Here is a 14,514-nt window from a genome sequence, read left to right on the forward strand (position 1 = left end):
TTTAGAATGCCTTGGAAGTTTTACCATTTGCTACAATGAGAACTAAGATTATCCCTATCTTTGGAACAATCTTCGACGTCCTGCAGGAATTGATGCAGGCACACCATGACAAATTTTGACGAGGAGATCGTCAGATGATATCCGTGCAACGGGTATCTAGATTGGGTACTGATGCTATTGTGATTCATACCATCATTATTCGTGAACTGTGGGACTATCACATTGGCAGAGTGGTCATGGTGACCAGACTCTCTGGCTCTGTTGATTTTCCTCTTAAGACTGCACATAAACTAACCAAATAACAATTTTTGTTTTTAAAAATATATACATGTTTTTGCACTTACCATTTCAAAATAAGAATGTGCATGGAGTTTGATTAATGTGTGCGTTCGTGTGTGTGAAGGTACTTACACCTCAATAAAATGAATTTCACATTTTGAAGATAGTCCTGGGACACAGGACAAAACTGAAGAATCTGAAGAATGTACTGATGTTTTTATTTTAAGGATTGGTATGACATTACCAATGCTATCATATATACATATCATAACAGTCTATTCAAAAAACAAGTGGTCAGAGGAATTTGTTTTCTATTTCAAGATTTTATAAACCATCCACTCATTGAAGAAGTCATCTTCAGAGTCGATAAGGTTAATATGGAAATCATGTCATTTTTCCTAAGGATTCCAACTAAAGCACGCATCCGTTGGTTAGTGTGTGTGTTAATACGAGTACAATGATATGGTGGTTTTCCAATGATTTCGCAAATCAAACTCAAGTTTTAAGTCAAATTTTACAATTTGCAACACCTCAATCTTCACTCAAATGCAAATCTAAAGTGTGAGCCCAAAGAATTTAAGTAACCCATCTACTAAACTTAAATTGTATAATATGTTTAGTTAAATAGCATTTCCCACAAATAAACTGAAATGTTTATCTCCTGTCTTTTCTTAAATTAGAGTTAAAAACTTCAACTCAAAGTCACACTCAGAGTCAAACTTAAGTCTGTTTCAAGAAATCTGAAGAGGTTAAAGGGTGTGAGTAATACGGTGAATGCACTGATCTGGTGGTTACAGGTTGTGACATGGAGACCACACTGATCTGTATACATTCATGAAGATTTCTGTTTGGACTTGAATTGATTGCTCAAGACAAAATTTATGGTGTGAAGATCAATTCTAACGTCAATGGTGTGTTACTTACAGCAGCTGTCACAACCAATAAACAAACTGGCAAATGAAATCTGTACTTGTATCCTGATGAAGGATGTGGAAACATACAGTATTTATAATCATCAGCTGGTCAAAGTTGAATCAGCGCACACCTGCCCTATTCCCGAGTCTTGTCAGATCTTGACAGGATGAAACAAGGCATGTGTTGATTCAAACACAAATATAATCAAAGATCACTTGAAGTTTGTATCTCATATTATTACAGAATTAAAACAGAAGCATGATTCTGATAACATGATACAGATTTGTGACGATTTCAAAACAAGTATACATGTCTATCCATGAAATAAAAAAGCATGGGCATCACTGATCCCATGTACTTTGAAAATGGAAACAGAACAATCGACAAAATGAAATCACATGCTTAAAGGCACAATGCCACACATTTTCAACAATATATTAGGGGTGGGGAGGAAGGGCAAGAGAGGGTCGAGAGGCCACGATACATATGCACTCACTTTAGCTTCCTACTGATGCAAATAAAAAAGAATTACCATTCCTTACCACTTAATTGAAATTGATAACTGATACTCTGAGATTGACATATTTGGAATGTAAAGGATTGCCGTGTACATTGAAACCTGTTGCACATGTATAATGTTCAGCTGGTAGAGGGTATAGGAGTTATTTATTGTAATGTGGCATTAATTCATTCAAACTTCTTAATTTAATATTGTAATCTTTATGTTGAGATAAATTATATGATAGTTCCCTGAGGGCTGATAGTATTATTGAGAGAAACGCATAATGTATTTATAGAGAAATGTGGTGTGACATTGCGCCTTGAGTCTGGAACATGACACACGAAATACTGAACAAATGTTATGCCTTGTTAAATGAAAAACAAATTCAACCAAATTGTGATGATTTCCATGTTAAGAAATTACACAGAAGGATGATTCTTGAAAGGTGCCTGAATTTCATCACGAGTAATATCTTTGTCCAACAATAGCTATTAAGACAACTGAAACATCATTTTCATCATTGTACTGCACTTCCTGGAGTAACACTTCACACAAATTAATTGTACAGCTCCATGGAATCCTGTTCAGTCAAGTCCATGACTTAAGTACTCTGAAGGTGTACACAAATTCAACTCCACCCAAGTCAAGATCTGCTTGTCGAGTTGCCATAATAGTCTGACCAGTAAAACTACTCTGGACTGTGTAGAAATGCTTTACAGTGAGCAAGTTAGTTGGGATTCATGCCACTTGCAGCAATATCATGGCAGGGGATGCCAGAAAATGGCTTCACGCATTGTAACCTTGTAGAGAATCGAACCTGGGCCTTTGGCAGGACAAGCCAACACTTTAACCCACTGCCCCAGAAATTCTTTTGAACACACAATGAAATACATGAACAGCTCCACAATGTTTCTCCATGAATCCTGCAATAGTCAGAGTCAGGTATCCGAACACCAGCAACACAAGCACACCATCACTGGACATTTCTGTTTCATGCAATATACAGAAAACCACGTTGTGCAATTTCAGCTTAACCGTTATGTTTTTTATTTTTTTTATCACCTTATAACATACAGTGTTTTGTTTCAATTACTCCAGTGTTATAAAGATCACTCTGAACTAATGTGATACTAATTTGCCTAGTCTTTGAAGGGCATTTAGAAGTGAAATGCATAAGAATGAAGATTTTATGGATATCAACTTCTTTATATGAGAACACAACGTTTCGGAGTTAATGCTTACTCCTTCATTAACTCCGAAACGTTGTGTTCTCATATAAAGAAGTTCATTAACTCCGAAACGTTGTGTTCTCATATAAAGAAGTTGATATCCATAAAATCTTCATTCCTAATTTGCCTAGTTTTGAAATGTGTTTCTCACGGACGGAACACCGACAAAATATATGGCATCAACTCTGACCGACAGGTTTGACAAGGCGGTGCTGGGAAATCTACAATGATGATGGGAACCATGGAACAGTATGAAGTCACATGGTCAGGGGATGATGTGCCCTTGTGTAATGATTAGTGTGTGACTTGTCCTGTTAAGACTATCACAGAGATGTGAAAATCACAGACTCAGTACATGAATAACATGTACAAAATAGATCAACTAATAAGAAACAAAAACAATGAGAAACTCCCAGTTTTCAATTTTTGTAATTAAATCAATTTGAACACGATTGTGTAAAATCGGATACAAATGCACTTAATCTAACAGTACAGTAAACTAAGCCGAGTAATTCTTCTTGAATGGATCCATCCTATATTCAACTGAATTTGGATAAGGAATGCAACTAAACTGTTTACATATTAATGAACAAAATGCGTCTGTTGTTGTCAGTCACCTTTGCCTTGGACCTAGAGCACCAAACCAGCCATTGCTTGAAGTATTTCAGATCAACACATTCACAAGCTGTCTGAGTGGGTACCACACACAGGAAGTTTCCTATATCCTCACAGACCCAGAATCTTTTCAGGTGTATCCATGTGACTACAGGTTGATTAACATGATAGCAATTAAGTACAGTGCAGTAAAAATGAAATACATATTGTCAATTATAGGAGTTATAATGGAGAACTGGATGAAAGATGGTAGTGATGCAAAAATGGCTCACACACATCCCTGGTGTCACAACACAAAATGAAAGCACTTTACAAATACCAGAGCTACAGGACAGAGTTTACTTCAAGGACTGTGACAAACCCTATATCCATTAGAAGAGGGATAATCATCAGGAGTTGTCCCGAGAAGGGAAGAAGTTGGTTTTGTTTGTTGTTTTCATGCTAGAAGTAGCAAGAGGTTTCATAACTTCTCACTGTGAATGAATTCAAAATGCCTACATTTTTGTATATTTGATCTGAACGTAACTGGAGTGATGCACATATCATTGAGCTACTCTGACATTCATAATATTCAAGTTTACTGGGAACAATTTCCTGTGGGGCCAGCTGGCTCCTCCCTACTTCACTGATCTTGTGTGCATCATCCATCTTATGGGTAACTTGAGTCAGGTGCCTTGCCCTAATAATTGTCAAGTCTTTGGTCAACAAAGGGTGCCTTGCCCCAAGGATCTGGAAGTGGTGCTTTATCAGAAAGGGGAACAAAGATTAGCTACCTCTTTTAATGAATAATTAAGCAAACCTGACAAGTTCAAGGAAACTCAGAAGCAAAATCAGTTGGGAGAGTGCATGTGGTTACTGAAAAGTATGGTGGCTGATTCCATTAACTGTCTAACTCAAAGCTGGCAAATTGGGTTTGATCCACGATAACTAAAATCTCTAAACACCTGCATCATAAAGTGACTGACTGAATTAGGCACCTCTATTACTGAACTGGAATCCTTTATGATTGGATTGGGAATCCTCTGTGACTAAAATGGAATCATTTAATTGAGCATCCTTTATGGCTGAATTTGGCATTATTGACGTCTGAATGATGCATGTGTCTCTGAAATGGTTTTGCTCAATGACTGAATCAGGCATCCTGTGGCTCGTCACAATATGGAATACTAGACTACTGAGAGAGTCTTCTACATCCTACATGATCAGAGTTACAGAGAAACACAATATGCTTCTTTTTCAAACTAGCATCTCAATAACGGCTGTCTATCCGCTGACTAGATCTGTTTGCATATAACTGCCACTCTACCATTCACCCTTGTAACAGCACCAAGAAGTATATCTCTTCTGTTTTGTATTTGTCTTTAGTTTACATCATGAAGCTTGGGAAAATATAATCATAAACCCTTTAATTAAATAGCAAGATGTACTCACTAATGTAATTTCTAAGGACACTACAAACTAATCACTGTGTCTGTAGAAACATACGTGAGGAAAGCATTTGTCATTGGGATGAGATTTCCTCTTCCTCAACATCTTACTACAAACTCAGTATATCAATCTCTACATCACTTTCAGAAATATTCCCTCAACATGATTGCTAACTGTGTTTAATTTGTTTGGAATTACACAATTCTGCATGCATAACTGTGGGAAGCAACTCGACAGTGAAAGTTGCAATACCTAGAAAACTGGGTCACCAATGAACCTCAAGTCAACGATATGACAAAACATGTATTGACCAGGCATGGTCTGGGGAGGAAGGGACTTGGCTTAATACTGGTTCTAACTGCTTTTCACTAGTAACATGCTATGTCTGTCAAAATTGGAAATTTTAACCATAAATTGTATATGTATATATACGTATCCTATCACATATTATGCAGCTCTCCTCTTCCTCTATGACCATGTGTGGAAACATGCTATGAGCTACACTGAATCAAATCTTGTTGGTCTCTGACCACCAAAAACAACCTCTGACCCCACCCCAACATCAGCACCTGTCAATCATCTCTATAAGGTTGCAGCACGCTCAGATGATCTGTGCCTGTCATTCTCATCTGTGATGCAGGGCAGCTTGGGTGGGTGAGCATCCATTATGTAAGATTGGATATGTGTATAAATATACAATTAATGATTAAAATTTCCAAGTTTTTAACTTATCCTATCTCATTTTTTACATTATCCCGCACTTGGCAGGAGGGTCGCAGATTACCCTGAAAACTCTGCCAACGAGAGTATGCATAACACAAGGAGGCAAGGAGAAGCACTAATGCACGATATGCTTACTCCACACTTGTGATGGGTCACTTCAAATTAACCCCAAGCTTGGCTTACACAGCACAAAAAACCCATGTGAGTGGGCGTTCCCGAATTAATGTGGTTTTCAGCTGTATCTTTTGACAAGCAAAAGGGCGCAGTTTGGCAAGTAAGCCCACAATTTATCAGGTGATGATGACCCAAGTGATCTGGCCAGTGCCTGCTTTGGAATTACCCCCCCACAGACATGTGCTGGGAGGTGATGAAAGAAGGAATAGCCCGGTAGCTCAAGTAGTTTATTGTTCAGTACCAATCTCCCTAACTTACCAAAGATGAGAAAGGACTTAGGAGCAGAACGCTTCAAAACCATATAGGTAATTGGAAATCAACACTTCACTGACGTAATCGATTGGAGAGCAGAGGTCAGTAAGAGGAGTGTCGATCATCTCTGCATGCACTCAAGACTGGCCTCACAATTTATGAAGTCATAGCTATGACAGTGCAGTCATGCCCTAGTTCCCTAGGTGAGAATGACCTGAGCCCAAATAAAGAAAGTACTGAGATATGGATTACATTGGCATCTTTAATAAGTAGACAGCGAAACCAATGGAAACGAAGGATTGCTTCATATGCAAATGCTGGTCAATGACAATTGCTGTGCTAGGACCAAAATACTGAATTGATGGAGACATTCCACATCTGTTACCAAAAGATTCCGAAGGTAGTGTGAGCACAACATGGTATCCGACTGCCAAGAGCATACCTCCATAATGGCCTAGAGGGATCAGTTCCTGTGAAGTGCCATGTTGGAAGCCTGAGTCTTGTGAGGCTCTGTGGAGGAAGGTCAGCAAAGGTATATGCACACAGGATCATAGGTCTCATGCAAAACACCAAGGTAGTATGAGAGACTTATGAGGTGGAGACAGAGGATAATGGGATAAATAGTCGCTTGCAAAGCCTGTGGCAACCCATGGAGGCAGGTAGGTAAATCCATAATGCTTGAACCAGGCATAAGGACAAATCTTCTGAGTCATCAAAACCCAGGATATCAGTCAGCAGTTGGATCATAAATGTGCGGTCTGGTTGTCCTGGTAATTGACTGTTGGCAAGAAAAATCCCACCGTAAACCAAGGAACACTTTGGCATGTCTAGATGTCTCAAAATGTACCCGAGAAACATAAAAAATATGCCACTCAGAAAGACGGTCAGCTGTAACTAGCTAATAGAAAAAGGGTCTCAAATGTGACATTTCGAAATCTTTCTCTTCCAAGGACTCTCAATCTGCTGAGATGAGATGATTAATGGAGAAACAGCAACCCGCATCTTGTCCGGGTTATCATAGGTCTAAAAACCAAGTGAAGACCCAACACTTGAATGAGAAGTTGCAAACAGTACACCTTACAGTATCAGCACACTACAGCAGATAGGAAGTGAACTTGATATAATCACTGGATTGGAGTGATCACTGTAGATCAGCTTGCATGACGAAAGTCACTCTAGGTAAGTTGAATGCCACTCCATAAAAAGAGATACAGTGCCAGTAGTCTCTTCATCCGGTGATGGTGATGGTGATGAAACAGCAAACTGCTAGGACAATCTCGCTTCAAATGAGATGAGAGATCCTTGGAAACATTTGACGATCCCTGTCTCTTCTTGTGTCCATTCCATGATATAATAAGGGAAGACGTTTCCCCATGCTGAAAAATAATGACAAGCGGAAGACAGAGCAACCACATGCCCACACAGTGTAACGACAGGAAAGAAAATGCCAGGAACATATTATCACATGATCATTGGAGCACGCTGCACAGTTATAGAGATGATTGACAGGTACCGATGTCGGAGTGGCGTATGAGGTCGGGTTGTCAGAGACCAACAAGATTTTATTCAGTGTAGCTCATAGTATGTCTCCTCACATGGTCATAAAGGAAAAGGAGAGCTGCGCAAAGTGAGACAGGATAAGTTTAAAAATTGACATTTTCATGACATTTAATACTTCTGAGCTAAAAGACAAAAATAAAAAAATTGTTGCCCTGTGATTCAAACCCAAGGTGAAACCCCCAATACATCTTAACATTTCTTACTGATGTAACACCACACAGAGAATGACCACAACTGTTTTGAGGAAAGTACAGATGCTTGCTTTTCAGGCACCTTGTAATAGCACTGGGCTAATACGCTCATAACAAACAAAAACATTTTGGATCATCAAAACACATGCACTAGTGAATGCAGAGTAAGACATGAGATCAGTTATGGTCCTGTAAACTTAAAATGTTTTCATTTATGGCTGGTGCCATAGCAACTTAACAAACATGTGACTATGCAACACAAACAATTTACTGTGTGGATCAACATTTGATACACATGAAACAATCATGCTACCCGAAAACTCAGATCTGTAATAGATACCGTCTTGCACACTTAATGAAATTATATGAACAGAAACAAAGAGACACAACTGAAAAGATCTGCTGCTGTCTGTGGGTCTATATCTAAGGGTGAGATGTTGTTTCTGTGCTGGGTTGGCTGTGGTACTGTTTCAGCAGCTGTGAAAGTGGTGGCGTAGTTCTTGTCTCTTCTCTCAGGAAGGACTTCTGCTTGCTAAAACCTTTCACCACTGCAACAGAACAGTTGTGCACAGAGAGTGAGACAATCTTTCAACAGCACCAGCCAGGTACATCTGCCAGTTAATGATATACTATTAGTGGCCTTCTTGTTACCCCATCAAAGACCAACAGACAGTCCTACATAATTTCAATCTTCAAGAATGTTACAACTTCATTCAAACACCAGAAATAAGAGAAATGGCAACAGGTGAATAATAACATCTATAATGTTTTTAGAAATAGGTATTCAAGAGAACATTTTTGTTTGAAGGAACAAGGAAGCTCACTGGTACCCATTAGGTCTACCTTTAGTGCAAACTTTATAGAAGAACTTAGGGTACCACAGAGAAAGGAAGTATATGCAGGCAAACTGTACACACGTTAGATGGAAGCAGCATGGTATGATAATGACTGTCCTTATTGCACACAGGGTGGGTTTCATCAATATCATCTAGATTGTTAATCAAGTCACATATTATGTTCCTACAGTACCTTTTTGGAAAAGAACACATAATTATTACAAACACTACATCATTATAAATATTAAGCAACATACTAGTTAGTGAAGTCAACACGTAATATCTCAGTAAAGAACAGATTCTACAACCTTTTAAGATTGAGTCCCATTTTGGCTATTTCTCTATTCTTTTGGATTCAAGGCATTAGAGACTCATGAACTATGGTACAAAACTACTTAAGAAAACATGTTTCCCTTTAAAGGACTCAAAGTATTAAGTTAAATTTACTAAGATCTTGAAAGGGATAGCACATATTGAGCTTGTCTACTTGTAACATCCTTAGCATCTTTGAAGAACAATTTTCTTGTTCATCAGTGCTAAACTGACAGAGTGCAAATACATAATATCATGGTATATTATTTATCTATCCACTGCTGATCCAAACGTTACATACACATCTAATTAGTACAGGACAAGAAACAATTATTAGCTGTAGTTTCATTTGCATGACTTTATTCTAAAACATTCTGTAGTTCTCAATAACATTCATCTACAGAAACACCAAATACAACAGACAAACAGGTTAGGCCATTATATGGTATGTGTCATGACCTGTTGGATCACCCACCAGTACTGTGACGCCAATGGTCCACAGCCAGCAGGTTGAACTTGCCTAATGAAACTCATTCAGCTATCTTTAGAAATGATGTGAAGCCTGACAGTTTTGCTACAGGAGCTATCAACTACAGAGACACCATCACCAAAGTTAACAAAGATTACAAGCAACTGCATGTCACAGAGCTTACCACTACATGTTAATCAGAAAACAGGAAACATGTCAATAGTGACGTTCCTCAAGTAATGAGTCAGGTGGATGAATAAAAGGGATTATAATGTTATGCCACTTTTAGCAATATTCCAGCAAGATCATGGTACATGGCTCGTGTGCATGCGTGTGTGTGCGCGCGCGTTGGTGTGTGTGTGTGTGTGTGTGTGTGGAGAAAAAGGAGGAGAAGGGCAGGAAAGCAAAGAAACAATAGAAAAAGAGAAAGGAAGGAGAGAGAAGGGGGAGGACTAGAAATATGAGACGAGACAGAAGAAGACTAGAAGAATGAGACACCAGAAACACCAGAAATGGGCTTCACATATTGTACCCATAAGGTGATCAGGATCCATTAGTACCAGGTGTAGACTGAAGGAGGAGAGAGAGTCATGTCGACTATACTGTACTGACTGACTGACTGTAAGGGAATGAGTTACTTTAGTTTTACGCTGCACTCAGCAGTATTCCAGCCATATGGCGGCGGTCTGTAAATAATCGAGTCTGGACCAGTCAATCCAGTGATCAACAACATGAGCATCGATCTGCGCAACTGGGAACCAATGACATGTGTCAATCAAGTCAGTGTGCCTGACCACCCGATCCCGTTAGTTACCTCTTATGACAAGCAGTCACCTTTTATGGCAAGCATGGGTTGCTGAAGGCCTATTCTACCCCAGGACCTTAAGTCATTAGGTCTGTGTTGTGGCAAATATACTGTATCACAATTTATTGCAATTAAGGCATGCATACTGCAGTATGTCTTGTGATATATTGGGAGCTAAAGCGACAGTGACTGTACATGCAGGAATAGCATTACAAGGCATACCAAGACCCTAAAAACAAATGTTATATTTCTGATAACAGAAACTTCAACAGCACAGATTATTAGGGCTTCTATTTTCATTTTTAAAACTTTTAATACATTGTAATATATTGCTGTTTCGTAAATGAATTATTGAAGGGAAATAGAGATAGCCACATAACTCCATATGTTGGTTGGTTCCCAGGAAAAATACTGTAATATGTACCATGTTGAGAAAGGGTATTGGCGTATACTGGTAATACCATGCAGTCCTAATATCTAGCAAGAGCGATGCTGGGATGACAAGACACAACAAGTCCAAGCTTCCATTTCAATTTACACAGGTTGAAGAGGGGGACACTAACCAGGGCTATTCACAAGGTGAGGGGAGAAGAGAAGTATGGGTCCCACTCAACAGTCCTACACACAGCTCCAGATTAGTTCTTGACTATGTGGGTACGACACTCATACTTGTGAATAAGTGGGTATTCTAAATTCCAGTGGGTATCTGTACTTTTTGATACCCATCATATTTTTAAAATCCGGGGATTTATGTAAAATAAGCAGTTTAAGAAGTGCAACATGTTTTCAGTTGATTCAGCTTTATCCACTTGTGCTGTAAATCACAATATGTGCCTTTGTCTACATCTGTAACACCGTCAGCTGAATCTGATTGTGAAACACAGCACTTGCCTATTAATTCATCTTGCTGTCCTCTATTGAAATAGTTTTGTTTGTAGGGTAAAAAACTAGATATTTAATTTTGAGTGTGTTTAAGCTTTCGACCATGCTCTCACATTATCAATTGTTTACATTACATGTAGACAAACAGCTAAACAGAGATTAAAAAAATTCTTTTCCATTGCCTGATACCCAAGTCAGTCTTCATTTCGGGCAATCAAATAATGGTATCTCACTTGTCTGTGGACTACCAGATAATTATTATTTGTTTTTATATGCTGGCATCTATTTTTCTTGCGTATTTCAACTTTTCTACAGCATATCATACAAAAATACGCAACGTATCTGGAACTCTGAGACACACATTTATGCAATAACAAAGTGACTAAAGTTGACGTGACAAGGGTACAAGGATGGGACTCTACTACAGTTGACCTGTCCTGGCAAAAGCTGGGTATTCACTATAATTCAGTAACATCTTAAAACATTTCCACAAGTAATTCATTTCATATGTACGTATTGTACCCTGATATGGTGAGATATACACTAGATCTGCAGTCAGGACATCTTGAATCAAGAAAACAAGAGAGAGTGAGTCTGTGTGAGAGGCAGATTGAGAGGCAGATGAAACAGAAACAAAGGTTCTACATACCTGATCAGTCATCTTCTGCCATTCAGAAAGCAACCATACAAATACATCAATCACTAAACACCAAGCATTGTTTTTAAAGTTGTAAAACAAAGAGTTATACTGAAATCTTTTATATGGTTCTGGCTACTAACTTCTGAACCATGTCAGTAGTTTCATGGTTATTTATAAACATTAAAAAATTACATATTACTCAGGAGACAGAACTCAAGAGAGCAGAGACATGAAGATTGGGTCCCGAATACACCTTACTGCACTTCTCATGCACAAGACATGCCTTTAAGGACTTTCAAACAGTTATTATCACTCACCATCTTCTAGGTTAATACTGTCTGTGTTTGTCAACGGTGATGCCCTCCCGGTCATTATTTCCACTAGTCCTGGGGACCCTTCACTGCTATTGCTGTTTTGCTTGTTTTCAGGTTTATCTACACTTTCAGCCTTGACCACTCCTTCCACCTCAGTATTACCATCCTCCACTGCTTCTCTCTCTTTGTCCTCCATGGCATCCATTACTTCTTTAGTGTCCATGTTTTTAATACATTCTACAGATACTGACTGATCACAATTTGAACTGACTGCTTCGGTTTGATTACTGGCTTCTGCAGTACTGTTAGCCTCTTTTCCATTCGAAAGCAAAGTCTCGCTTGATAGATCTGGTTCACAATGGCTTTCTGTGGTCTCGACTGGATCAAACTGATTCTGATCTGGTACCCACAGGGATTGGCTGGTTGTCTCTTGGTCAGGTTCACCCAGATCAAGCGTGCTTGGATCGAAGGAACCAATATTTGACATTACATCACTAGAAAATGAGAGGAAACATGCATCATAATATGGGATGTTTATATAACAAAAATAGTTTTATCAAATAGAAAAAACAAACTCAAGTTGGATGTTTTCATTGTTGAAGCAGTGCACAATCCTTGTTTGTTGCCAGTAAACAGGATTCTTTAATTTGTAAACACTACAGAATACTGAAAGAATGCTTTGGTTCGCTCTGGCATTCATGACTTACCACTCACTACTCTGCATTGGAGCAAGGTGTTGGTCTTGGAATACTCGTTGTTGTTGCTGCTGCTGCTGCTGCTGCTGCTGATGGTGGTTGTGGTGCTGTTGCTGCTGTGACTCTGGGTCTACTTCTGGGATGGTCATATTTAGGTACTCTGATGTCATAAGCAGATCTGCTGTCACTCGCAGATGGGGAAGATTGTTCAGCAGTGAGGAGAGCAAAATTTGGACGGGTTTTTCCTTAAACATAAAAAAACATTTCTCAATGCCTCGCCTGAATTTAACAATGAAAGCAAGATCCCAGTATACAATATACATTGTCTGAAGCCATGGTAAGTAAAGGAATTGTTCTCCGAGTTGAATGCATTTTATGACAACCTGACTCACATGTATCTTTTCACGTGCCTGCATGATGATGTCATTGGGAGTTCACTGGGAGGTGCTGCTACACATTGGGTTTCGCAAGAATTGGACACAAACATAAGGTGTGTCTATTTCAGTTAATCCTACCAATACATTATACTAATGAGTGTGTGAAACTACTGTTGATGTAGGCACTGTGAATTACACCTGTCAATTACTAATTCCCTGAGTGGTTGCTATGTCATTACTGATGACGTTTCTTTAAGGAGAAGCCATACTGTTCTGTGGTGGAAGAGTGAAGTTTCGACCCCGATGTTGTTGTTTATTGTTCACTCAGGCCATCATGTTTTTCAAACTATATGTCAGTTAAGCATTTATGATAAAAACAAGCCAGAAAGTATTAAGATTTGTGAAGTTGCATTTTACAGGACTGTTATAATGTTTGTCCAACCTTGTCAACCCATAGGATGACTTGTGTTCTATAATCAAGCAATAGATCAGCTTACCAGAGGCATGCCTGTGAAGTCTGGTGCATCAGCCTTGATACTGAAGTGCACATCTGGATAGTGAAGCTGAAATGTAATATAGTTACAGCTGGGAACATTGACTGAACTTGTCAACTGCATATACATACGTGCAGCTATGTATATATTCTCCATGTTACAACTCTGTGTATCCCTTGCTTCATAATGGTGTTAGTGCCTACACTGAAACATCGCATCCATTGCAATAATGAGTGAGCGAGTGAGTTTAATTTTACGCCGAACTCAGCAAAATTTCAACCGTTTGGCAGCAGCTGTAAATAATCAAGTCTGGACCAGACAATCCAGTGACCGACAACATGCACAATTGGGAACCGATGACATGTGTCAACCAAGTCAGCGTGCCTTACCACCCGATCCCATTAGTTACCTCTTATGACAAGCACAGTCACCTTTTATGACAAGTACGGGTTGTTGAAGGTCTATTCTACCCCAGGACCTTCACGGGTCTCCATTGCAATAAAGAAGTTGATTATCATGAGAGCTTGGTTTTCCTTAAGAGTTTACTTGCCATAGGCAATCAGCCCATTACAAAATGTGTAAAGTAATATTTACATACACAAAAATTCACATGATGTGCAAAAATGTCTCAGGATCTCCCTAATACTGAACTGAATTCATTACATTAACAAATTCTATAAAGAAAGCTCTAAGTCAGTGACACAAATGGAGTCACTGTCAAACAACTTCCTATTTTTGAGGCAATACTGAAACCAGCATAATCATCTGTCCCAACCAGTTGACTGTAACCAGGTGCATTTTTAAAAACCATTTCAATGTACC

The 14,514-nt window shown here is 38.9% G+C and overlaps 1 protein-coding gene across 1 annotated transcript in view; it reads right to left on the reverse strand.

Moving 5' to 3' along the window:
* Positions 1 to 6,342: 6,342 nt before the first annotated feature.
* The window catches only part of LOC137285271 (serine/threonine-protein kinase 31-like), a 37,135-nt gene continuing 28,963 nt past the window's right edge, over positions 6,343 to 14,514 (reverse strand). The window contains exons 25-28 of the mRNA XM_067817590.1: positions 13,696 to 13,761; positions 12,834 to 13,066; positions 12,130 to 12,620; positions 6,343 to 8,416 (exon numbers count right to left, since the gene is read on the reverse strand). Coding sequence (XP_067673691.1) covers positions 8,292 to 8,416; positions 12,130 to 12,620; positions 12,834 to 13,066; positions 13,696 to 13,761 — 915 coding nt within the window. The 3' untranslated portion in view covers positions 6,343 to 8,291. The remainder of the gene's footprint in view (positions 8,417 to 12,129; positions 12,621 to 12,833; positions 13,067 to 13,695; positions 13,762 to 14,514) is intronic.

The sequence above is a fragment of the Haliotis asinina genome, chromosome 5 (genome assembly GCF_037392515.1).
Source record: "Haliotis asinina isolate JCU_RB_2024 chromosome 5, JCU_Hal_asi_v2, whole genome shotgun sequence".
Classification (NCBI taxonomy): domain Eukaryota; kingdom Metazoa; phylum Mollusca; class Gastropoda; order Lepetellida; family Haliotidae; genus Haliotis; species Haliotis asinina.